The 27533-nt window shown below is 32.4% G+C and overlaps 1 protein-coding gene across 1 annotated transcript in view; it reads right to left on the bottom strand.

The window, feature by feature from the left end:
• Positions 1–1452: 1452 nt before the first annotated feature.
• Positions 1453–27533, bottom strand: part of LOC143390223 (A-kinase anchor protein 9-like) — a 79204-nt gene continuing 53123 nt past the window's right edge. Inside the window, 19 exon segments of the mRNA XM_077108332.1 lie at positions 1453–1518; positions 2138–2326; positions 2548–2739; positions 3673–3794; positions 4058–4105; positions 4108–4120; positions 4523–5008; positions 5486–5626; positions 7301–7420; positions 7422–8246; positions 8248–8373; positions 8761–8940; positions 9276–9428; positions 14947–15051; positions 15436–15584; positions 15587–15611; positions 18457–18576; positions 22327–22559; positions 27269–27474. Of these exon segments, the coding sequence (XP_076964447.1) occupies positions 1453–1518; positions 2138–2326; positions 2548–2739; positions 3673–3794; positions 4058–4105; positions 4108–4120; positions 4523–5008; positions 5486–5626; positions 7301–7420; positions 7422–8246; positions 8248–8373; positions 8761–8940; positions 9276–9428; positions 14947–15051; positions 15436–15584; positions 15587–15611; positions 18457–18576; positions 22327–22559; positions 27269–27474 (3499 nt within the window).

Genomic DNA, 27533 nt, shown 5'->3' with positions numbered 1-27533 from the left:
GTATCAATGTTTATAGCAGCTCAATTCACAATAGCTTATCTATGGAACAAACCTATGTATCAATCAACAGATGAATGGATAAAGAAAATGTGGTATATATACTCAATGGAATATTACTCAGAGCTTTAAAGGAGAGTAAAACTATGGCATTTGCCAGAAAATGGTTGGAGTAGGAGAATATCATGGTAAGCAAAATAAGCCAATCCCATAAAACTAAAGGCCAAATGTTTTCTCTAATTTGTGAATGCTAATTCACATAAGGTGGGTGATAGTAGGGAAGAATATGGTTACCTTAGATTAGGTAGAGGGAAGTGATGGGAGAAGAGGGGAGGGAATTTGGGGATAGGAAAGATAGTAGAATAAAACAGATATTATTACTGTATGTATATATGTGACTACATGAATAATATGATTCTTCAACATGTATACTCAGAAAAATGAGAAATTATATCCCATCTATGCATGATATATCAAAGTGCATAAATGCACTCTGCGGTCATGTATAACCAATTAAAACAAATAAACAAACAAAAAGAGACCATGAAATTAATTTGTTTAACTTGGTCAAGGTAAGGCTACTGTATTTAAAATTAGATACAGTTGTTTAAAATCAATTTGACAATCCTCTCTAGACACTGCAGTAATTACTATAATTAATGTTATGAAAATGAGAAATCAATACCACTCAAAGGAAATGTTTTAACTGAGTAATAATAATGTAAAGTAAAATATTTTCACCCATTTGTATAATTATATGAGTCTGTTTTGTAACATACCTAGGTTTGGTTTATCATTTTCTTGTTCTCTTTTCAAGGTCATTTTCTTGTCATTAATTTGAGCATGTGGTACTTCAATTTCAGATAATAAGCTTCTTCTGTCTATTTTTAACTACTGATTTGATGATGTTGTATATCTTTTCAGGTATTCTGTTTCTTCCAGCATGAATTTTGATAAGTAATTTTTTTTTTAATTTCACCTCAATTTTCTTATTTGTATAAATAAAATAATTTATAATATTTTGTTATTTTATTTGTTACATGTTTAATTATGATCTCATATTCATTTATAACATTTAAAAATCATAATGAATTCTCCAGAAAAGATTTTCTTATTAGCATTTTCAAGGAACCAATTTTTAATGATTTATCCTCTATATTGTACTGTACATTTCATTAATGTTTTTTACTTTATTATAGTTAATCCTCATTATTAATGGATCCTGTGTTTTCAGATTTGTCTACTTGATAAAAAGTTTTTGTAACCCTCAAACCAATACTTGTATTGCTTTGTCAGACATAGTTAGAGTAGTAAAAAATTTAAATTTCCTCATGCACATGTTCCTGGCTAAGTTAAACAAGGGCATACTCTACCTTTGTATTTTAGCTCTCATATTGTACACAAATGTCCTGTTTAGTAACTTGTTTTTCCATATTGTGCTTTTTATTTGTGATTTCATGGTTTTAAATGGCCCACAAGTGAAGGGCTTGGTGTTCCTAATTGCAAGAAATCTGTGACGTGCTTTAAGGAGAAAAGTGTGTTAGATAAGCTTCTGTATGATTGCTCTTGGCCGTGTTAAACATTAATGAATAATATACAACACAGAAGGTATCTTTTTTCTTTTTTTTAATGGCACTGAGTACTGAGCCCAGGGCCAAGAGTATGCTTGGCAAGCATTCTACCACTGAGATACATTTCTTCTCCCCTCCCCATATAAGAATTCTTTAAACACAACCACACAGAAAATAAGATCATGTATTGACTGGTTGATGAAAATATTGTGATTGAGGCTTGCAGTAACCTATTTCTGTATTTCCCACAGGACCAATGACTCCTTGTAGGTTTATAAAATATAACTACTGAAAATAATGAGAAGTGACTGTATCTTATTCCTTCTCTTTTCTTTAGGTTTTACAGCTCTTTCTAAATTTCCAAGTTTGAGGACTATCTCATTAATTTTAAGTTTTTCTTACTTTCTAATATAAGACAAAAGGTAATGTTCTTCTCCTAAATACTCTTAGTGGCCCCTGTTAAAAATGCTTATCTTCATACTTAAATTAAGACTCTAAAACAAATAAGCAACTGATTTTTTATTACTATTAAAAATAGTATTCTTTAAAATAAAATTTTGTTTTGATACATGTTCTTGTATTCACTGTTCCAAACACTTTAATAATCCAACTGCATCTTTAGTGCCTAGAGCTGTCAGTTCAATCTGAAAAGCAGCTAGCAAAACATTGTGCTCCTTTAAGAAAACATGTTGGAGAGCAAGTAGAAATTCCCCTCACCAGTCCGGGAGGCTCTCAGGAGATTGAGAATTATCATTAACCTAGCAGAGTACAAATAACAAAAGTTAGGTTTCAAATAAACATGTTTTTAAAACATTCTACTAACCAAAATAGGTTTTTAAAAGAATGTATGTATTTTTGAGTCTGAAAATACAGACAATAATTTATGTGAAAATTCATATAAAAAAGAATTTAATATACAAAGTTCATTATTGTCATTAAAAATAATAATGCTACAAAGACTATAATATTCTTTGGGTACCTCAGATTCCCTTTGCACTTGTATTTTGGTAATTAAATCCTTAAGAGATGAGATGATATTAAGATAAGATCTTCTCTCTTCTAGCCAAAATTCTGAAGCCTGTTGAATAGAATGGTCTTCTCTTTCACCACATGGTTACTCAGTGAGAGAAAGCACCTGCAAGCCCTCATTATGAACAGCTCTCAGTAATCCCTAGAAACCAAAATCCAAAAGCCAAAGTTATGACAACTTCTCCAAATGCTGAAAAAATGAGAGCTACAAGGAGAAATATTAAGCAATATAGCATTATGAAGCAAAATAGATTTAGAAAAGGAACCGCAGAAAAGAAACTCCAGGAACCTTTACTAAATGCCTTCTTCCTGTGGAGAGCTAAGTCAATTGCAACAGATGGTCTATGATTTCCATAGCTTTCACCTCTAAGTTCCTTCAGTTTAGCTAATGTACTCTTCCTAGATTTAATGATTAGCCATTGATTTGACCAAAAGAAATACCGTGGGAAAAACTTCCATTCCTTGAGACTGCTTTTATAATTTTGGCAAACAAAATCAGCAATAATAAAAATTATTTTTTTAAATCTTCATAACATAATTATTTAATATATTGTATTTTATTATTTGTGGAATATGGAAATAAAATGAAATACAATATATTATTATTTGTGGAATATGGAAATAAAATGAAATACAATATATTATTATTTGTGGAATATGGAAATAAAATGAAATAGATTCTCATGGATTTTTTTTTCTTTTAAGTCATTTATTTTAGCCTGTTTTCATTTGAAGCATGAGGTGAGTGCTACCTTTTGCTTCTATTTGATGGGGTGGACTGTACTAGACATTGTTTGAGCAACCATGGATGCTACTTCCAACATCCTTTTTTCTCAATATCTAGTTAACAGAGAATTGACCAAAAGATCTGGTCACTAATTCTGGAAGAAAGGAGGGAGTGAAGGGCAGCATATTTTCTCCCTCTCTCTCCCCCTTCCTTAGATCTTTCTTGCTATACAGTTTTTTCAGAGATCCAGTATATAACTTTAAATAAACTACTATGTTCAACATAGAAATTATACTGGCTAAGTTTACTAAAATATATTATGTTTCAGTAATATTTATCTTTCAGTACCTTTATTTTCTTTGGAAATGATTCTGTTATATTTTCACCTTCTTCTCCTCGTCCTTCCGATGCTGTGTCAAATCCCTGATTTTGTGTAAGATAAACTCCTTGACTCCAGTCTGATCCAGAATCTAAAATAAAGAAAACAATCATTTGTTGTTAAACAAACAAACAAACAAAAATAAAAATCAACGGGGTAAAAATGGGAGTTCATAACCCACTTGAATCAAAGTGTGAAATATGATATATCAAGAACTATGTAATGTTTTGAACAACCAACAATAAAAAAAATAAAAATAAATAAATAAAAAAAATAAAAAACATACTTTCTTCAAACAAAAATAACACGTTTTAATCAAATACTATAAACATTCCAGAATTTTATATAACTTACCACTTGAATATATTTCTCTAGTTTTGTAAGCATTAGAATACGTTAGTCAGGAATCAAGGATCCCTAATTAGAAAAAAGAAACAACATACATAAATATTTTTGTTTTAATAAAAACAGAACCCAATGAAATATTTGCTGTTATAATGCTGTAAAAAGAAAAAAAAAGGCAAAGAAAAAGAAAAAAACTCAATCTAAGCATACGTGAAATGAAACTATGATTTATAACAAGTCTATAATTTTTTCCTTAAGGATATTACCATAGTAAGAAGAGATAGTTATTATTTAAGGAATCATAACAAGTTGCAAACTTACATAAGAACTCTACTATCTAATACAATGGGGACACTTAAATTCTAATAGTATAAAGAAGAGATATTTCTCAAATTTCTTTTAAAATTTTTGCTTAAAAACAGATTGTTGACAACAGTGGAAACTCCCCCCACATGACAACAACAAAATAAATACCTCTTTAGGTCTCAGACACTGTATCACTGCCTTCAATGTACCACACTCCTCTGTGAGTAACTCAACAGCAACATAATGTTCCTTCTTTAAAGTTTCAGTTTCTGAAATATGTCTGGATTCCATATCCAAAATTTCAGTGGCATGAAGTTCTTGTATGTGTTCAATTCTTTCAGTAAATTGCCTAATTATTTCAGAGACTTTTTCTGAGGAACAGCTAGTCTGTATATCAATTTGAATTCCTGCATTTTTAACAAGAATTTGTAGAGTCTGGTTGCTCATGTTTACCTTGAGTATTTGGTCCGTTTGGGATGCAGTGTTTTTACCTACTACAATAGGAAGTGGCTCTAAGAAGATGTTTCTGTTTGTTGGTACTTCAGACTTATCCTCTTTTATTAAGAAGTGGGATAATTTCTTTTTTTCCTCAACAAGTTGATTCTTAACTTGGCTTAAATCTCTCTGAAGAGATGCCATATTTGTCTCTTTTACCTAAAACAGAGTTAAATTAAGTTGAAAATCTTGCACATCAAATGAAGAACTTACAGTGGAGAGGGAAAAAGTATAATTTCATTTATATGTTCACTTGCCTCAGAATAATAGGAAAAACACTTTGGAAACTGTAATACATATATACTTTCGCATATATGTATGGTCACAGGTTACTACAAAATTGAAATAATTTTATTAGCCTTTACTTTTGTTTCCAAGGGGATTTAAGTTCTCTTTAACAGCAGTTTTTCACTTCCTTTGCTAAAAGACTAGAGATTAAAAACATTCTTCTAATATAAAGATTCCTAGCAAAACAAGCAAGGAGATGGTGAATAGATTTATAACAATGAATTTTTCAAAAAGACTTGTAAATTTAGTTTTTAAGTTATGGCTCTGGACTTGTTTCTATAGGACAATTTGAAAGGGAATTAAGATGGGTAGAAATAAATGAATTAGGAGTTATGTTACTTGTCTTACCAAAAGCTCTTTTTGAAGTTTTTTTGTCCTTTCTCTGAAAGTGGCAAGTTCTTCTTTGGTAGCCACTAACTCGATTCTAAGAGCCTCAAGTTCTTCAAAAAATCCACTTTCTCCACTGGCATTTATTAACTCAGTAGTTGTCTGGATACAGTAGAAAGCATAAGAAATACATCATTAAAAAAAAAAAAAGCTAAATTCAAAGCATTTACACATTCTAATGAAGCTTTTCCAAGACTGACTGCCTAGGGGTTTTCGTGATAAATGCTCTTTTAACGAACAGTGAAACATTTTAAGAACCATCATTTTGTATTCTTAAGGAAATAAGAAAGATTTTCTGGGAATGAAAGACAAATCATGCCATTAATATATATAACATTTATAAATTATTGATAAAAATATTCTTTGTGCCACTCAAAAGTTTCATATTTATATTACTTTCCTCAAAAGATATGAGCTCAAAGATAATTATTATAAGTTATACCTAAAAAGTTATATTAATATTTTAATAATTATTACCTACAGTAATATGCTATTCCAATGAGATAGGAAGAAAAAGTATAGTGAATGAAATTATTATCCTTTGCCAATATAAATTAAGTAGACATAAAATCCCAATGTATCAATCTTCTGGGGCAGATAAGACTGAACTTCTGGTACTTGAAATTGTAAGTTTATTAAGTGAGGGAACTTGTCATGTCTGTCATATACTAAGAAATAACTGCAATTTCTGATCTTTATGTAAGTAGACTTAGGTCAGTTACAAATTTTTCCTAAGAATAAAATATATTATGAGGCATAAAATTTGCCAAGCTAATAACTTGTTACTCATATGTTAATTCAATATGAATATATTTTGATATTTTTATAATTGTATCTCACCTACATAACTTTCACAGATTTTATGCCAAAATTGTTTTTGCAAAAGTGTGGTATGACCATTTTATAAAGCTCTCCCCCAACCAAAAAATAAATTGTGCTGGTATTAATTTAAAATCACCTATTAATAAACTGTCTTCGGTGCAAGATTAGAATGTATAGAATACTTATAAATATACATTACTGTGGTGTTGATGATTATAGGGTGCACTATAGTACTTAAAAGAGATGATGACATAACATACTTAGTAGAGGTACATTAAGGGGGAAAATATCCACAGAAATTCTAGAGGACATTTGCTAAATTTAATGTTTCCATATTTATTTGAACTGTTCTAATTAATGACAACCCTGATTGAATAAAGATGTTTGAAGATCACAAAATATAATTAGGGCCCATTATTCTAATGATAATAAAATGACCCTATAGTGTTAAATTTAATCTGGTCTCTATACCTTGAGTTTCTGTGTAAGAAACTGCAATACAACTTGGTAGGGAAACAAATGAACAGAGTATAATCAACTACTAAGTCTCAGCCAATGATAATAGGCAACTATGTTTCAGCCAATCATAGGCAATCAACCAATCAAATCACATCCAAACAAGGTCTAGCCATGACCAATTAAGCAACTTCTGAATTTTATTTGTGAGTTCTGCCTCTAAATCCATCCACTATTGCACAGTGAAGCTGTTCGAATCTCTTTTCTGTTTCTGAGTGTTGCACAATGCATGTAGCACTTTTTGCTCAAACAAACTCTTTAGTTTGTCTAAAGTTCTTTAAGAACAGTATGATTTTTTTAATAAAATCCCATTATGTATAAATTGGTAGGTGTCAGCAGAACTGTTTGGCTTAGAGAATTACCAATCAGCTTAATACGCAAAGGAAAAAAAAGTTTCTTAGGGTATTTATTTGAAAATTTCAAATATAAAAAACTAACCTTGAGAACAAAATCTCCATGAGGGCTTCTTTTCCTTTCTTTTCCTTCTAGTTTTTTCTTACTGTCCTCCAATAACTTCTGCAGTTATATCAGCTTCTTTTCTTTTTCCAAAGCATTTTTTCTTTGCAGTTTCTACTTGTTCTTTTTCTGAAATCAAAGTAGTATGCATTTCAATCACTTGTCTTTCTAAGTCTGATATTCTCAAGGTTAATGCAGACATATCTGACTCCATCTTGTTTTCTGTTATTTGATTTAAATTCTGCATATTTTCCTTTTCAAGTTCTGATGAAGCTATTCCTTTATCTTGATAGAATTTCACATATTCCTGAACTGCCTCAAGTTGGACTTGACTTACAAGAGCAGCAGCTACTTTCTCCTCAAGTACTTTCTGTAGGTTTACGATCTTCTTCTGAAGCATTTCTGTTTCAGATTGGCCTTGTTCTTTTATGTCTTCTATTTGTTTATAACACTGGATAAGTTCTAAGTCCTTTGTGCTAACAGAGCTCTCAAGCTGTAGCAGTTTTGTTTCCAAATTTCTGGAAACTTCAGTGCTTTCTTCAAAAGATCTGAGATACATCTTGTTCTCAGGGGGTTTAAGAACATCTTCAATATGGATTACTTCCAGTTCGGGTTGGTCTTTGCTGAGATCATCTATAGTCATGCTAACACTTTTATCTGGTATACTTTGGATTTTTTCCTTATGGTCATGTTCTCTCTTCAAGTTGACTAATTCTTGTGTTAGCTGATCCATTTTAAAATTGGTTTCTTTAAGTACATTTTTTGTGAAGGCCATTTCTTCATTAGTGATTTCTACTTGCTGTTCCAAAGCCAGGTTTTCAGCTATAACCTTTTCCAACTGATGTTTCAAGCTGTCCTCTTGTTCTGAGGGGGAATTGGTATCCAACAACATATTCTGTTTAATATATGACAATTCCTCCTGAAGTTTTTTCAATCACTTCATTGAGCTTGTCTGTTTCTTCTTCTCTATTTTTCTTCAAACGTTCTTGATCACTCTTTAGACATTCTATTTTGGCTTCAAGATCCCTTATCAGTTCATTTTTTTCTTCAAAATCCTACTAGTTAATTCGAAAAAGGGAAACACAGAAAAGTATGTATTCATATTTTAAAATTTTGTTTTATTTTAGGGTAAAAACTTAAAGATGATCAGGCACAAAAGCTGTATAGCTTGTCAGATACATTATGTTACTTTCAATATAGACCAACACCTCCCTTATCACATCAAACAAAGACCTTATTTAGAACATCATTCTGGAAGTTCTATTACACATAAGTGGCTTATGCTTTTAGTATTTGATTCTCTAATAGGATATTGTCAACATTAGTACATTTTATTGGAAAGGATAAAATACTGAATTAAGTCTATAACAGATGGCATCCAAAGCTAATTACTCTATTTAACTATTATATTTCACATAATAACCAATTTTAAATGAGTATACCTTGTTATCTGTTGTAAGTCTAAGTTGTTGATGAAAGTCTCTAATATGCTCATTTAATCGATCAATTTTTACCTTTTTTTCCTGTATTATTTGAGCAAATTTCCCAAATAGCATATGCTGTTCATGAGTAGAGACAGCCTCAGGATCCATTATGGCAAATCTCAATTTCTCCATTTCATCCTAGTGACAAAAATAACTATCATAGTTGGATGTATTCATGACTGGCATTTTTCACAACATTGTTTCAATTAAGTCTTATAAAAAATACATTTCCTACAATGTACAAGTAAAAAAAAATTAGACATAATGTAGATCAATAATTCTTGAAATATTTCAATAAAAGATCTCAAAAATTTAATTATAAACAGAAAATAAGTTCCATGCAAATCTATTTGCTTGCTAGTGTTCTTCGAGTGAGTATTATTTAGATCTGGACTTAGTAAATGTTTATTATAACTACATAGGAGCAAAACTTATTATCTCTTTATAGAAAATTTTTTTTCTAAAATAGTTACCTTGAATAATTTATTTTCTTGTTCAAGTTCCTGTAGACAGGCAGTGGATTCCTTTTTCTGTATTTCCAATTGCATATGTAGTTGCTGAACTTCTTCATTTTTATTTTCAAGCTCATCTCTAAATTTCTCTAGTTGTTCTTCTAAGTTTGTTATCTTTAATATCAAAATTATGAAAAGTAAAGAAAAAAAAACTTTATACAGATGTTTGTCGAGATAGAATTAAGAATGTTGGGGCCGGGGCTGTAGCTCAGTGGTAAAACACCTGTTGTGCACATGTGAGGCACTAGGTTTGATCCTCAGTACCACATAAAAATAAATAAACATATTGTGTCCAACTACAACTAAAAAAGAAATTTTAAAAAAAGAATGTTGTATTTGCTTTATAAAATACATATGCTTAATTCATAAGAATAAAGGAAAGTGGTTTTCTAAGCCAGCCATACCTGTATGGTTCCTAGACATGCTCACACTGCACATTCTTTTTTTGTTGTTGTTTTTTGGTTTGTTTATTTTGTTTTTGTTTTGGCACTGGGGACTGAACCCAAGGGAGCTTTACCATGGAACCACATCCCCAGCCCTTTTTTTCATTTTACAGTTTTTAGATACAGTCATGCTTAGTAAGTTGCTTAGGGTCTTGCTAAGTTGCTGAGGCTGACCTCAAACTTGCAATCTTCCTGCCTCAGACTTCTGAGTTGTGGGATTAGAGGTGTGTGCCACTGTGCCTGTCACCTGCACATTCTTAAAACATCTTGCCCAAGCAGAAGACACCTTAAAGAAGGACACCAGGAAACATTTTCTACCATAAGCAGAAATAGTCACAGAAAGGAGTAGTCCACATGCTAACTCTTATGTTAAATTCAGTTAGAATTAAGTCAGTTGCTATTGAAAAGCTTAGAAAAGTTGTAGAATTAATTCAGTTATTCTAGTATCAAATAAAACTAACTTAATATAGTCCCACAAATATCTAATTATAATCCATTGAATGCCCTGACTGCTTTGTGGTTTGATTAAGCAGATGGAAGCAGAGATACACAATAAGGTCAAGAGATCCTTAGGTCTGAATTGCAGAGGAAGTTAAACAAAATAATTTTGGTAGAAAATCAGGGAGCTCTTACTTATAGGAAAACAGAAATTTAATTTTTGAAGATGGATTATTAGTAATAAAAGTAAAATAATCCTCTTTGATGGTTATACAAAAAAAAATAAACCTGATGATGAATATTAAGAGCTAATTATTGCTCTATTTAAAAATATGGGTTTGATTGAGGACATTAGCAGTCACTTTAGCTCACTGCTTCACAGCTACTTAATATTTAATAAATGAATTTATAAACATATATTTACTTGATGATCAAAAATGTTGTATTAACAGCAACCTAAGATGCAGAAGCAGTGTTTAGTAGTAACTGGCTCAGAGTCAACTTTAAATCATTTAGTGCCTTAAAGTTGAAAAGGGGCATATGTTGCTTATATTCTGATACATCACATCACATTCTGTGATACATCACAGGCAAGGCAAGGTCTTAAAAATCAGCCTAAAAAGAGAAGTCAGCAAGGAAAAAAAATCAGCCTAATATTTCTTAAACAGAAATGGTATCAATACTAAATAATGGCTATTATTTATAGAGAATAACTGCTAGGCATGGGTACAAAGTGCTTTATATATTGTTATTTTTTAAAAAGCCTGTTACAACCTTAGGAGCTCTATTCTATGATTAACCCCATTTCAGAAGTAAGGAAGGGAGTTACAGCAAGGAGTAACTTGTCCTGAGGTCACATGTCTACTATGTGGTGAAACCACCTTTTGAACCTGCGGAGTTCCAGTCCTAAACTATAATTTATCTTGTTTCTAATAACTAATGTCTAAGACCTCTATTTAAAATTTTTTGTAACACTGATATTAAATTCTGTAGACACTAAAACACATTTAGTGGTTGTACATATATAATTTCCAGGTTAGTTTATTGAAAATTGTGATGACTGTATCTTCTTCAAAGTTATCTGACAGTAGTTACACATATTCTTCTCTTCTATAACAAATTTTAATGACAAGGTATTATAAAATCAACATACACATAGTTATTTAAGTTCAAAATTGCTGCCCCACCTCACATGACCCTTTCTTTCCTTGTGACATCACTTAATAGTCAAAGTCTTAGCTCTATGTCTTAAAAGCCCTGCTACTCAAAGTGTAGTCTCTGGAGCAGCAGAATAGGTATCATGTGAGAGCACGTTTGATGCACAGAATCTTGTGCTGCACTCAAAATCTGCATTTTGGGAGCTGAGGTTGTGGCTCAGTGGTAGAGCACTTGCCTAGCATGCATGAGCACAGGGTTTGATCTTCAGCACCACATTAGGAAAAAAAGGTATTTAGTTTCTCTACGACTAAAAATTAAAAAAAAAGATTAAAAAAAAGACCTGCACTTTAACAAGATCCCCAGCTGATTCATATGCAGAGAAGGACTGGTTTAAAGTACTAACATTTTAATTTTAAGTAGCTGAACTTGAGACATCACATCAGACCTTAATTTCTCCAAATGACACTATGGAACATTCTTGTTATTCAAGCAGACTCTAGTTTCAGGCTGTCTTATAACAACACCAAAACCAGAAGAACATTAGAAAGGTTTAAACTTGTTTTACTTATCTACCAATTGATATATAGACTATTTGGATGACACTAATTTGTACCTATTTGAGTTTTATTTTATTTTATTTTTAAGTGTTTTTTTTTTTTCTCATAAAAAAAAGTATAGGGGCTGGGGTTGTGGCTCAGCGGTAGAGCAAATGTTTGCCTGGCATGTGTGAGCCACTGCATTCGATTCTCAGCACCACATAAAATCAAAAAATAAAATAAAGGTACATCAACAACTTTAAAAAAATGTTAAAAAAATCTTATATGTTCCACTAATTAGATAGCATATTCCTTGAAGTCTGGTGTTGATTTCACAACTGAACAAAAGTGCTTTACATGCAGAAAAAGTTTAATAATAAATGTTGAATGACAGTCTTTAACATTTTTCACTAACAAGGAAAATATATTCAGTGTTCTGGCAGTATAGCATCATAGGGTTCCAGAATCAGTTCTTTCTGTCTGTACTAAGTACAGACACTTACTAACCTCTCTTAAGGATCAGCTCACACATTGGTAAATTAGGAGATTTTAGAACAGAACCTATTCCCAGCGAGACTGTTAAGGGTTAATGGGATAAGGCATTTAATATACTTTCTAGACTCAGCCCTCAGCAAAGTTAACTATTATTTACTATTGCTATCTGTAAACTAGAGCTCATTAATTCTACAGAGAGCTAAAACTTATTGAAGGAATCCTTTTCTCAAAATAACTATTGTCTCCACAATATTATCTTCTCCTATAAGAAGCTGTTTTCTTCTTTTTATTCATCCCACATTTCTACGTAGTTTAATGAACTTTCAAAAAAATGTTTTATTCAAATCTAGGTTTTGGGAGTATTTGAACATCTCAACTATAATGATACATAAGGATATCTTTATGTTTATACTCAATAGGACATCTGAAAACATTTGCCTAGTTTTCAGGATAGAATGCTTAAGTTATTTTCATTAAAAGACATATGTTTTAATTCTACATTCATTATTCAGTTATAGGTAAGGGAGGGAGTTCTGATAGAATACTCATTATAGTTATTTAAAGCAAGTAAATGAAGGTCAGCTGCTATTTTAATCTGTATATATTCACTCAACATCTTTGGCTCTGGGTCTCTATCTGTAAAAACTGAAAGTCAGTTAACAGATGCTCTCTATGGTTTCTTATAGTTCTGAACTACTAGTGCTATAATCCTGAGTAAAAGGTAGATGTGTATTAGAAACTTAATTCAGGAAATTAAGGTGTTAGTAGATATATATTACGTTCAAAAGATAATAAAAATAATAGGGCATGGTGGCACATGAATGTAGTCCCAGCTACTCAGGAAGCTGATGTGAGAGGATTGCTTGAACCCTGTAATTTGGAGTTTATAGCCAGCCTGGCACTATACTTAATGGCTTCCATCTCAAAATACAAAAACAAAAACAAAAAAAACCTGTGTGTGTGTGTATGTGTGTGTGTGTGTGTGTGTGTGTGTATGTATAGAATTAGGGCTAAGGAAATAACTCAGTGATGGAATGCTTGTGTGATGCCCTTTGACCCCCAGAACACACACACAAAGAAGAGAAACAACTAGTAAGCTACACCAAGATTCCTTAATCAACTACTACTACTTTTAGATCCAGTTGTGAAGGTTCATTTTTTGGGGGAGGAGATTATTCAGTATTTAAGATAAATCATTAAGTATTAATTCCTTTCAAATATAAGAAATAGTTACACAAAAATAAATGTTCTCACTGCCTTCAATGAAAACTCCAAACCTAATAAACAAGAACTTCTCAGATGTTACATAAAAATGGGAAAACGATCCTTCTCATGGATCATTTCAACTATAGTAATTTCTATGGATTCCTTTTTTCTTCTTTGAACTACACATTCGCTGAACCGTCATTTTGGCTGATGTCTAAATTAGTTTTGTAAACAGATTTCCAAGTACTTATTAACAAATACTTCTATGATATTTAAGGAAAATAAGTATTTGTTAAAATAAATTTAAATGTTCTGAGAAAAATTCTGTGGAAAGAGACAAAAACATAATTAAAAACATTTTAAACATTTAAAATTATTTACTACTATACAATGTTGAGTATTATATGTTTTAGGAAAACTATTAGTAGACAATAAAAGTTATGATTACTATAGCTCTAAAGGTAAATTTTCTTTTCTAGTTCTCACAGGGGTATTATTATGTTGTCTAGGCTGACCTTAACCTCCTTGACTCAAGTGATTCATTCTCCTGCCTCAGCGTCCTGAGAAGCAGGGACTACAGGCATGCACCATGCCTAATTGAATCCTTCTCGTTAAGAAGGAGGGAGAAGGGCAACACAGGATAACTTTATAGTTACTTTCTTGTTATTATTATTTTGTGGTGCTGCAGATTCAAACCCACATTGAGCTAAATTCCCATTCCTATTTCATTATTAATCTTTTAAGCACAAGCTTCATATGTTGTAAAACAACACTATCAATTCTCAGGGAAAAGTTTAAAAAGAAAAAGGAAAGCAAACAAACCCAAATTCACAGTAGAGGGGAGCAAAAACTCAATGCCCATAGCACGAACAGGAGAAAAGAGATGCTGCCTTTTGTCCTAACTACTACATTTCTCCACTGTCCTCTTCACTCAGCCCATACCTGCTAAATTGTCCTTTCTCGCTCTCTAAATTTCTTCTTGCTTCAAAGTGCTTACACTAGTTATCTTCTCAACCTGGAATAAACTTCCTTCATAAGCTTATCAGTTCACATGTTTATTGTCTGGAAGATCAATCTAGGCACTGAATTGAGAAAGTCTATACTTTGGTTTTAGACCACAAACTTCATTTTGTTCAAATGATGTTTTCAAGGTAACTGATTTTAAAATAACTCAAAACATATTTTGTCATTTAAAAATAAAGTGGTAGAGTGCTTGCCTAGTATGTGTGAGGCACTGGGTTCAATCCTCAGAACCATGTAAGTAAATAAAACAAAGATATTTGCCCATGTACATCTAATACACACACACACACACACACACACACACACACACAAAAGAAAAAAAGAAGTCCTTACCTCTTTCTCTTTTCTGTCAATAGCATCTCGCTCAGCTTGCAGTTGCAGTTCTAGAGACAATTCTGCTTTAGCTTCTAAGGCTCCAAATTGTTTCTGGTCCTCTACCTTTAAATATATAAGAATGTTCTCAAATTTTCAGACATTAAATATTGATTATTCAATGTGTGTGTGTATGTGTGTGTGTGTGTGTGTGTGTGTGTGTGTGTGTGTGTGTGTGTATGTTTTCTTTTGGATAAGTAGCAATTCTCTCTGACCAGTTAGGAGGACAAACTACATAAGTGAATATCAAAAAGTTATAGATATTCAGTCTTGAATACTTTCATAGAGTCAAACAGGAACTTTTGACACTTAAAATGCATTTCTCAGATAAAACTGAAGGCTCTTTCCCATCTGCCCCCATCCTCAAGCTTTATTATTCAAGCTCTGATGTTTGTGTATCAAACTTTTCTTCATTAAAACACTTAATAAAGTTAACTCAAAATGTCACACCTTTTGAAAATTGTCTGTGCTAACAAGTAAGGCTTGTTCCAGTTCTCTCACTCTGAACTCTAGCTTTTTAATTTCTTCATTCCTCTCTTGAACATTTCTCTGCAGCTGTTCTTTTGATAGAAGCAGCTCACTGCACTTGTCTGTTTTTTTTTTAGATCTTTTGTTAATTGTTCAACCTGAAAATATAATAAACAAAAAAATCTAAAAATTTGAAAAGTTCATAACTTTCAATTCATCTCAAAAATCATTTTTTTCAAAAAACATTTTGAAATGCTATATTCATTTCATTTTTTATAAGAATAACAACTATTATCTCAAACAAAGGTTGATATTTCCCAAGTTGATAAGAACTAGGCAGCACTAGTAAACAACAAATATTGCTTTTGCTCAATGCTTTTTAGAAAAATTTCATTCTCTTAAGACTAAGACTTTAGCTAGGAAGAGGGGAATAATGTTGAATTATCTAGTAATGATATAATTGTACTAAGACCTATGACCTTAAAGATGGCAAATTTTGTAGAGTACTTACTGACTTGGTCTCAGAATGTGAAGTAAGATAACCTGAAAAAAAATCTTTCATGAATCACCTTTTGATAATAGTTATTTACAAAGCACTTTCAACCTATACATTGCACCATCCCAGAATAGAGATGAGGATGGGTGGAAAGAGAGAGCTGTACATTTAGTGTCTTAATAGTTCTCCTGCATCCAAAATAAATGATGACACATCCCAGAACTTATCCCTGAAGACTGATATGCAAGTGCCTTCAATTCAATGGCTCTGTGATAGAAGAATACAGGAAGGATTAATAAGATAATTTATGAAATTAGTTCTGATCAAGAGGTAGAGGAGGTTCCTAAAAAGATAAGTGATGGTAAGAAATAAAAGAATACTACCTTTATTCAGTGAGACACTTGGAAGCAATTATACAAAATGACAATCATTATTCAGAACATTAAAAAAATGCAAGCTTAATTATAATTATAGGATTAAATTTTAACAGTAATAAAGCTACTGAGAATAATAGGTTGACTCAGTTTTGGATTAAGTTCATGAGAAAAGGCTATAAAACAGGTACAAAGAAATGGCATATTATAATATGTATTCACAGTTGGAATTTTTGGGTCTTCAGAAAATCAGAAGCTGGGATTAGTTCTGGCAGGGTAAGCAGAGAACAAATGGGTCACAATGCTCCTGAGGAAATTCAAACATATCTTAAAGTTTCATGAACGAGATAGGTCAACTTTCAAATATTTTTTAAAAAATTATATAGTAGAAAATGGCAGTCAAAGTTCTAGATCTTGAATTATCTTTTGAGTTTCAATGAATAAGTAACTGTTTTTCAAAATCTAAAAAGACATTTGTTAGAAATAAGGGCAATGACTACAAACAAGGGGAATGATGACTTCTCTGGTACTCTAGCAGATTTAACATTTCATTACAATGAACTTATTGGCATTTTATATTTCATTGAGGTACTTTTTAGAGAAATGAATCAAGTAAACTTCTTAGAAATTGTAGATAATTTTCAGCAATAAAATTATTTTCAGAAATAATAGTAGTTGAATTTAAGTGTTAACTAAGGGCCACACTAATACTGCTATGCAGTGGGAGCTATTACTGTCTTTATTTTAGAAATGAATAAATAGATTTGAATGGTTAAGTAGCGTAGTTACTGTCAGACATCTACTACATAGCATAGCCATGATCCACACTGGAATTGCATTATCTCAAGCACAATCTCTTTATAACCAGGACAAGCCATCTTTAGAAATATATATAAGTGATATACATATAAATATGTATAATATTTCCCATGTAGCATTTGTTTAATAAATGTAGAGTTTTCTGTATGAGGAAAATGGACAGTGGGAGTGACAGAGTAGAAGCAGGGAGACTGGTCAGGAGGCTACCTCACACATATAGGCAACTAAGACACAGGGAAATGAATAAAGGTGAAAAGAATAAAAAGATGTAGTGTAAATCTGATCCATTAGTGGTTTGGGATCAGGGCTGAGAAGGAGTGGGACTGAGGAAGAATTCTAGAATTTAGCAAAGAAGATGATTTAGAAGACAACATTTACTGAGATGAAGAAGGGATAATTTTATTTTTGCCTTTTTGATAAAGGCTAATCAGGAACCAAGAATATGATTCCTGGATATGTTAAAAATGAGACATCTACATGGAGACAGTGTAGGCAGTTGAAAATTCAAGTACAGAGTTCAACAGAGATGTTAGGAATAAAGGAACAACTGTGGGGCAATTTACAGATGACTGGGAAGAAAATGTAAAAACGGAAGAATGAGGACTCTAAGACTGACTAAGTCATGAGGCACCCCTCATTTATTTTGGGTAGGCAGAAGACAAATAAACACTGGAGGAGAGAAACCATACTCTACAGTAGGTGTGTCACAGCAGTCAAGAGAAGGAGATACTTATAGAAGACTGTAATGAGTGTCTCCAAATGGTTGAGTAGTATTGAAGACAGAGAGGTGATTACTAGATACAGCCAAGAGGCTTTGGGTAACCTTCATACGAACAGTTTAAATATACTAAGGGGTATAAAATTCCAAGAAAAAGATGTTGGAAACTTCATTGTAGTGGACTGTAAAAGTGAAGAGAAAGGGAAATAATTAGTAAAGAGTGACTACAGAGAATTATCAGTTTTGTTGGGATGGGAGTAGAGAATTAGGCAGAGAAGTTTATTTAATACTAGAAAATGTATAAAGATGGAAATAATTCCAAATTTCAGTACAACATTTTTATGTTTTGTTTTTTTATGGTGCTGGCATCAAATCCAAATCCAGGGCTTCAGGTACACTAGGCAAGTGTTCTACACATGAACTATAACTCCTAGTCCAATACAAACATTTTTTAGGGTTTATGACCTCCTCACATTTAAGTAACATTCAATGTACTGATTTTTAAGATTTGCACCTTATTCACTTTTAAGTTTTTCATAATGTAACTCTTACTTCACACTCAAGATACAAATAGGCAATACCAATAAAGTTCTTACCTCTCTAGTTTGATGTTCACCAACAGGCTGGATTCGAGGCACAAACTTAAGTTGTTGTTCTAACTTCTGTATTTCTTGTTGGAACACATCTCTCTCATGTTCTCTGTCAATGGCTTGCTCCTGAAATTGAACAATAATAAAAACAATAGTAATTGAAGAAACAATATTTATTAAACCTATTATCTCTCTTTAGTCACAGGTTAAGTTTGTTTGAAAAGAAAGAACTGATGACCATGGAATCACAAAGATGCAAAAATATTTTTGGTATGACACATTACTTATTTGGGTTCTTCCACAAAATTTAAATACTTAAAATTTATTTTCAAGAAAGAAAAAGTAGGGGCTGGGGATGTGGCTTAAGTGGTAGCATGCTCGCCTGGCATGTGTGCAGCCCGGGTTTGATCCTCAGCACCACATACAAAAAAAGATGTTGTGTCTGCCAAAAACTAAAAATAAATAAATAAATATTTTAAAAAAAAAAAGTTGGGCTGCAATTGTAGCTCAGGGGTAGAACACTTGCCTAGCGTGTGTGATGCACTGGGTTCCATCCTCAGCACCACATTAAAAAATAAATAGATAAATAAAATAAGGTTATTAAAAAAAGAAAGAAAAAGTATTACCAGTTGTTTTCCTGGTAGAAAAAGTACAAATCATAGAATATAAACACTAATATGCCTGAAATAAGCATAAACAAAACAAAAAGAAGAATTTAATACAGAATTATCTATTGTATACATCTTTCATAGAATAAAAGGGATAATTAAGATTCATATGCATTCAAGCTTTAAGTACTGACTTAGCTGACTCAGTGGACCCGCATACTCTAGAAGTGGTTTATGGATAAGCATTCTAAAAGAGAGAGAATGCAGGACTTAGGCTAATTATAAAAGAATAAAAATGTAGTAAATCTTGGTAAAAATGTGTATTTTTTTAATGATAACTATGGAATTTCACATTTCAACACAACATTTACAATGTCAATGTTTGAGTTTAAATAGTCTGCTCAACTTTGGGCTAAAGGAAAGGTGACTATAAAATTCTCTGATCCAAGAGTGTAAAATTAATGTCTTAATTATTACTTAAGAATATATTCCTTAGTTTCATAAAAGGCGTACCATATCTGGTGGCATATAGGAAACTTAATTTCAGACGAAGGATGTTATACTTAAAGAGAAAGGAGTGAGGGAATGAGGTTAAACTATCTTAGCACCTTTGGAGAACTCTAACCACTCGACTGGTAATTTATGGAAGAATGTATAGACTCAACCTCTTATTTAGATAGTTACCCTATGTATAGTAGCAAACGTTAGGAGATTGAAAGTGGTATAGAGAGAATATGAATTAAAAAAAGAGAAAAGAAAAGAAATAACAAGGAAGAAAAGAGAAATAAGAGAAGGGAAAGGGAAGTAAGATAGAAATACAGAAAAAAATGGGGGGAAGGTGGGGTATATGCAATTCCTCTATATTATATTACTTTGGTAATTCAGTTGTTCATGCTCAGTTCTTGGTTTCACATATGCTGAAGTTGTGGAAGAGAGAGAAGAAAAGAGAAAGAGAGGGAAAAAAAAGTCTCTCAGAACACTGTTTTCCTTGCTTCCAGGAGGTGGCGTTGTCTATTCCTAGTTTGAGCCTCTGTATTCAGGGTGGTGGGTATAGCCAGTGTGAAGGGAAATGAGCTTCCACCTGTATTTTCCCTACTCTAGTCTCTGAGGTAGAAACCAGGTGCCTCTACAGTTGTTGTTTTGTGTTGATAGCTACAATCCCCAAAAGCTTGTGGGAAATATTTTGAGTTATCGCAGCTAAGGGTGGGGGAGTTGGAAACCGGGTACCTGGATCAGCCGCAACTGTGCTGGTAGCCACACCCACTTTGATGGGTTTTAAGGGTTGATGGGCTTCCTGGAGACTAGCGCTCGGGGCGGGACCGGACTTCCTCCTCCGGTCTGGCTGAGCGGCTGGTCCCTTCCTGCTCCCGTCTGGCTGGCGCTGTCGCGGCTTCCTGCTCTGGTCTGGCTGGGCGGCTGTCGCGGCTTCCTGCTCTGGTCTGGCTGGGCGGCTGTCGCGGCTTCCTGATCCGGTCTCTACTGTCTTAATAATACAAATGAAGCTGAATTTTACGGGTACCATTGCATTTCCTTACAAGCACTTAGGATGTTGATAATGAAAAATAAAATAACTCTTCAGAACTTTGAATATAGGCCCACCACTGATTTTTTTAAAAAAAATAAATCATTTTTCCTACTCTTGGCAAATAACAAGCATTTGAGCCTTCTAGAATATTATGTCTTTGGTTCTCTGTGATGCTCAAGTAAATTTTTGAGTTACTGAAATAGAAGCTTTAATCATTCTGTACATGCTATAAAAGAAAGCTCTAGAGAAACAAGAATTGCTCAAGGTTAGAAATTTCATCTGCTATTTAACTACAGGCCTCAGAATTAATCTATGAAAACAAAAAAGAATTTTTGGGAACTACATAAGGCATATGTTTGCTTTAGTTTGGCCAATCAAGGTGCAAACCAGAAGATATATTTATCTAACTATTTATTCCCCATCCTTTCCCCCAGTGCTGGGGATAGAACTTAGGGCCTTGCATATACTGGGCAAGTGCTCTACCACTGAGCCATATAACAGGAAATACATTATGATGAATTTCCCTGACCAGTTAGTGAATTCCCTTTACAATATGTGGTATCTCAAGAGTCTTTTCAAGGTATAATTCATATTCTAACACAGAAAAAAAAAAGGTTTAGTTTGTTTCCAAACAGAAAAGAATACCTGGAGAAAATACTGGGTGTCATATATGAAGACCATTCAAAGAACAAATATTTCAACAGAAATGTATGTTATATTGATAATTCCTTCCTCATTGAATCCCAGAAGCATATTAAAAGTATCAGGGGGTGGGACGGTAGATTGATATGAGAAGTTAACCAACTAATAGGGAATAAATGAATCAGTTTAAATGTCAACAATTGAAGAAACAGCTTAAGTCAATAATTTAACCCTAATAGAATTGAATCAGGTATTAAAATGCAAAATATATATTTGTCATAGTTACTATATCTAATAGTCACTGTTATTGCAGAAACATGCCATATTAAATAATTAGAGAAAAAAGTACCAAAGAAAAGCCAGTCATCAGAACAAGAGCTCAAAGACATTCTTTCAACTTCTCAAACTTAATATTTAAAGAACAATATTTTTTTTTGAGAATTTTAATATTTATTTTTTAGTTTTCGTCAGACACAACATCTTTGTATGTGGTGCTAAGGATCGAATCCGGGCTGCACGCATGCCAGGGGAGCACGCTACCACTTGAGCCACATCCCCAGCCTGTAAAGAACAATATTTTAAAGGAAAAACTGCTCAAACTAATTTCCTACCAAGAAATAACTTGTATGGTAAATTAATCTACTCATATTTATAAAAAGAATGTAAAAATCAAGTGAAGGAATTGCAAGTTTGATATGTAATACAATAATGGTATGTTATGACATACTACAACATATAGTTTTAGACATTTCCACTACAACATATAGTTTTAGAGATTCCTTATAGTATTAAATAACATTTTAATGGAACATTTCACACAATAGTGAAGTTAAAATCTCTTTTGATATAGAAAAAAGTAATGTGTAACAATCTAGAAAATCTGGATATTAAAACATCAATGAGTTTTTGAACTGGAAGAGCTCATCATTACATTACCTTCACCACCAAAAACAGGACTACTAAAACTAATATTGGTTATCACAAATACAGCCAATTATTAAAGAGAAGCCTAAATAAATTTCTGTGGGACAGTAGAGAGAAATATTTACTCATTTATGCCTTATGCAATATTCAGAAGGTAGTAATGATAAAGGAGTTTACCTGACTACTAGTTTCACTTAGATCTTCCAGCATTTTTTCAACTGCTGCTTGTAGTCGAGAACTAATATTCAGCATTAATTCTTCATTTTCAGGATCTATTTCAGTTCCAGGAAAACCAATCCTTATAAGGTGCTGCAATAATTCTGTTCCTTCCTCAGTTACTTTTGAACACATGCTATTATCAGTTCTTGGCATATCACTTCCAGAATAGGAGGGTATGGATCTGTCTATAACTAGAATAACAAAATGTTAAAGGCATACATTAATAACAATAATTTCACTTTAAATTTTTAAAATCAAGTCAAATTGAAATCATTTTTCAAAGTACATGTGTTTTAATAACAGCATTGTAAAATTGCAGAATTTAAGATTTGGGTTATTTAGCAATTTTTCTTTAATAAAAATTTGGGGTTTTTTTTGGGGGGGGGATACTGGGGATAAAATCCAGGGTCTTGCACATAATAAGCATGTGCTGTATTGTTGAGCTATACTCCCAACCTGATAAAAACTTTTTAAGATAACTTTTAATAGAAATTTATCAAATGACAAGCATATAGAGTTTGCTAAGAAATGGGGACACTAAGGAGACAAAATCTGGTTCCTATTGTGAAGGACTTTACAGTATAATGAAACAACACACATATATACATAAGGTAAAAAAAAAACAAAACAAAACAAAACAAAAAAAAAACCTCTATCCTGCAGTGGGATATGGAAGAATAGAATAAGTGCTCCTAATTTGTTTAGAATAACCTGACTTTTAAGCATTACATATTTGAACATTACCTGCTCTGGCTACAGATTAAAAGAAACAGATAATTTTGTAGCTTGGTATTTTTGTAAAAAGTATACTGGGAAGAAATTAGGATGATGAGCAGTGCTAATTTAACTACAGACACTGTTACCATACTATCAACATTATTGTTACATCTTACATAAGAAAATCTGGTTGACATAGGCAGATGATAAGCTTTGCAACTGAACAGAGGAGTATTAATGGAATATGTGGAGATACATAAACTGTTAGAAATTTGGGTCTGCAGAATTAGGGGTCATCTGTAAAAAGGTAAGAGTTTAAGCACTGAAAGTGGTTACATCTGTTTTAGGAGTGATATTTAGTGAAAGGAGGAAACAAAGTTGGAGCCTCTGTATATCATAAGCTAACAAAAGAAGCCATATAAGAAATATGAGGTAGACAGGAAAGGGATGTTCTAGAAGAGAACATTTCAAAAAGGAAAAGACTTTAGTGAAGTTATTTGCCTAGAAAGACAAATAGTCAAGGATTATGCTATGAATTTAATGACTGAAAAGTCACTGTTCTTCTCAGAAAGAAGTGTTGTTACTATAAGAACAGAAACTAAAGGCAGTTAAAGCAAGAGTTAGTCTATTCTTTTTAATTTTTATACCTTCATTTTATATATAAATTTTTTATGCAGTGCTGAGGATTGAACCCAGAGCCTCACAGGTGCTAGGCAAGCACTGAGCTATATCCCCAGCCCAGTCTCTTCTTGCTTATTCTCTTATGAAGTATACTGAAGTTTACCTTGTAGTATGTGTGTGTGTAAGTTAAAATAAACAAATAGTTATTTTTATGAATATAAAATAAAATTTTATGGTACAATATGACATTTTGTGGTACAGAGAAGCAATCAATGGTGAGAAAAAGACTGAAGATTCTGTGTACACATGGGAATAAATCTAAAACACAAGCACAAGGTGAAACAAAGCCATTTATAAATGATCACTGAGTGTTAGTTCTTTTTGGAATGGTAACAACAACAACAACAACAACAATAGGCAATAAAGCACCTAGAAAAGATAAAGATGTCAATCAGCTTTATGTATTTTTCAGGGCTGGAGTTGTAGCTCAGTAGTAGAGTGCTTGTGCTTGCCTGGCCTGAGTGAGGTCCTAGGTTAGCACAATCATTTATTATTTTCAAGTGTTAACAAGTTCATACATGTTTAAAGCCTAAAAATGTTCATGCTTGAAGGCTGAAACTACATCACAAGTGATACTTAAAAAAAAAAAAAAAAAGTTGATTCACAATCAGATTAAGCTTTAATTTTTTTTTATGGTAAATAACACAAACCTTTCAATGGTGCATTTTAGTTTTTACAGAAATGCTTCCATTAAGAATGTGAAGAAATGTCAAAAGAACTTCTTACATATGGGGCATATTGTCAATATTTAAAGCCAGTATTTTCATAAAATAAATGTTTTTAATCATAAACTCTATTAATTCACTATATCCTTAAAGATGCAACTAGGTAAGTATACCCCAATGATACTTAATTTTATTAGTAAAAGTAACATAGTCATGCATGGTGGTACATGCCTATAATACCAGCAACTTGGACAGGAGAAGTATGGGGAGTTTAAGAGCAGCCTTAGCAACTTAAACCAGGCTCTACACAACTTAAGATAAAAAGGACTGAGTTATAGATTAGTGGTTAAGTGTCTCTGGGTTCAATTCTTGGTACCAAATCAAACCAAAGAATGATTTGTAAATACAAAAATTAAGATTGAGTTAATTAGACGAAGAGCATGAGAAGAAGATTAACATTAAACAAGGATGAGAGGTGGGAGGGAAAGGGAGAGAGAAGGGAAATTGCATGTAAATGGAAGGAGACCCTCAGGGGTATACAAAATTACACACAAGAGGAAGTGAGGGGAAAGGGGGAAAAATATAAGGGGGAGAAATGAATTACAGTAGAGGGAGTAGAGAGAGAAGAGGGGAGGGGAGGGGGGAGGGGGGATAGTAGAGGATAGGAAAGGCAGCAGAATACAACAGACACCAGAATGGCAATATATAAATCAATGGTTGTGCAACTGATGTGATTCTGCAATCTGTATACGGGGTAAAAATGGGAGTTCATATCCCACTTGAATCAAAGTGTGAAATATGATATATCAAGAACTATGTAATGTTTTGAACAACCAACAATAAAAATTAATTAAAAAAAACATTGAGTTAATTAAATGGACCAGCAAAATTATCTGTGCCACAATATTTTACACAATGTATTTATTAACTTTGAATTTTTCTTCTAATGTTTTCTGAATCAACAGTTGATTTCAACAGTTAACATTTTTAAAGATCAATAATAATAAAAATCAATAATAATAATCATAATCATTCATATATGTACAAAATGGTTGTAAGTGAAATATTAAGTATGATTTAATCTTCCCTTGAACAGTAATCTCAGTGTTTCCTAGACTATGAACTACTATAAAACATAGACGATACAGAAATTACTGAATAAGTGTTTATAGAATTGAACAGATAAGGTTGCTTATAATTAACAAACTATTGCTAGATATGTTAAAATAGACACTATCTATAGATATAGACAGTGGATAGAGGATTTGCTTTCTCCAAGAAAATGAACATGAACATTATCCTCTGTGTTTGCTTGATCTCAATTACCAATTTGTCTTTATAACTCAGCATACTGCTCCTTAAGTAGTTGCTGTTGTTTGCTGAATATTCAGTAGCCATTTTAAGAAGTATCTATGAGAAATGCTAACAAAAAGGCAAAAAAAAATATGTTTGCAATGTACAGAACATTCCTTTTGAATATGGAAGTCAATCTAGTACAGTTCTTACCAACAGAACAGCAAAATTCCTCCCTAGATGATTAAGTGAAACCAGTTAATTACCTTAAAAATTTTTTGGTAGTCACTTTTATAAGTTTTAGGTATTTTCAAACATTACCTAATTCTTATTAATACATCAAGATCCATATATAGACATAATAGTCTTCATTGAGAACTTAACCAAAAGTAAGTTAATTTGAAAAATATATCTACCTAGTTTGAAAAGAGTAAATGTGGAAGGAAGGGTTTAAAAGTCAGGATTATTTCATCTTGTATTTTACTAAAAATCACATTGAAAATTATTTTTGAACTCACCTGAAGTGTCTTTAATTCAAATTTATTTTAAATTCCAAATCAATCTTTTCTCTATAGTTAAAATGTACTGCTGGCTAACTAGAACTTAAGCAAACCTTCTGTAATTAGAATACTTTCTATTTTTCCCCTTGAAGCTTAAAAACTTGAGTATTTCAAAAATTGTAAAGCTCTGGCATTTCAGAATATTTTCTTCTACCTGGGCAGAAGTGGTTGGATGTGAAATGATAGTGAACTATAGGCTTGACCTTCTAATTTAAGAATCCAGGGCCTATTTCTCTGGAAGCACCTGACTAACCTTTCCCCTCTTTGATTTCCTGATATCTTCTCCAGCAAGGAAAAAGAAACAGAGAAGACAAGACAGAGTGGAGGTCAGCAATGGGATGGTAAAAATTTAAAATAAGAGTGTACAATAACAGATATAAAAAATTGTGTTCTATATGTGTAATATAAATAGTGAAACATTCTGCTGTCATATATAACAAATTAAAATTTAAAAAAATTTTAAAAAAAAGAAATTAAAAGAAGAGCCCAAACCACACAGTTACAGGAAAATGACAGAATTAGGAAAAAAGCCATCTCATAACAGGACAAAAACTGTCAAACCACTTTTCCAAAAGTAAGAAAGGACCTAACAGAGGATAGTCTTTGGTTTCTTATTATCACATTCTTCTAACTATCTCAATGAAAACTGGTGCTGGATTCCTACAAGTTCTTTATTTTAAGCTTTCCTGATTTACAGGGTGGTGATGTGGAACTTTTCCTTTATAAGTGGAGAAATGAAAGAGTCTTCTGGTTTGTGTAGGCATACCAAGGTATATAATAGCAACTCTAAAACATTCACTTGCAAATGCTATACAAAAATACATATAGTGCTTTGAACAGAGGGGCTTTGTGTTTGGAGGTGCATTTGTTGAAAAATACTTGAATATTCTCTCTCCTATATATTCTACACACAGAAAAAGTGCCTTGAACTCAGCAAGATGATTTGAAGATGATTATTTCACAAGCATATGAAACTAGTATTACCTCTTATGTGTTCCTCATGGATACCTGACTTTACAGATGCCTCTGATTCTGATCTCCAAATAAGGCTGACAGATGACTGGCCTTTACTAGATCTATCTAAAATCCCAAGAACATGGTGGCCAATAGTTTCTTCAACAACAATGGTAGTCTTTACAACTTCTAAGAGGATCTTCAGAAGTCTGTTGTTAGTTTTCTGGAGTGCAAACCTATACAGATAAAAAAAATTATTAAAATATTTAATCTCTTTATAAAACATTTAATCTTA

Source organism: Callospermophilus lateralis, unplaced genomic scaffold (genome assembly GCF_048772815.1).
Source record: "Callospermophilus lateralis isolate mCalLat2 unplaced genomic scaffold, mCalLat2.hap1 Scaffold_52, whole genome shotgun sequence".
In the NCBI taxonomy this organism is placed as follows: domain Eukaryota; kingdom Metazoa; phylum Chordata; class Mammalia; order Rodentia; family Sciuridae; genus Callospermophilus; species Callospermophilus lateralis.
The sequence above is the reverse complement of the archived record's forward strand: the minus strand, read 5'-3'. Positions and strand labels throughout refer to the sequence as shown.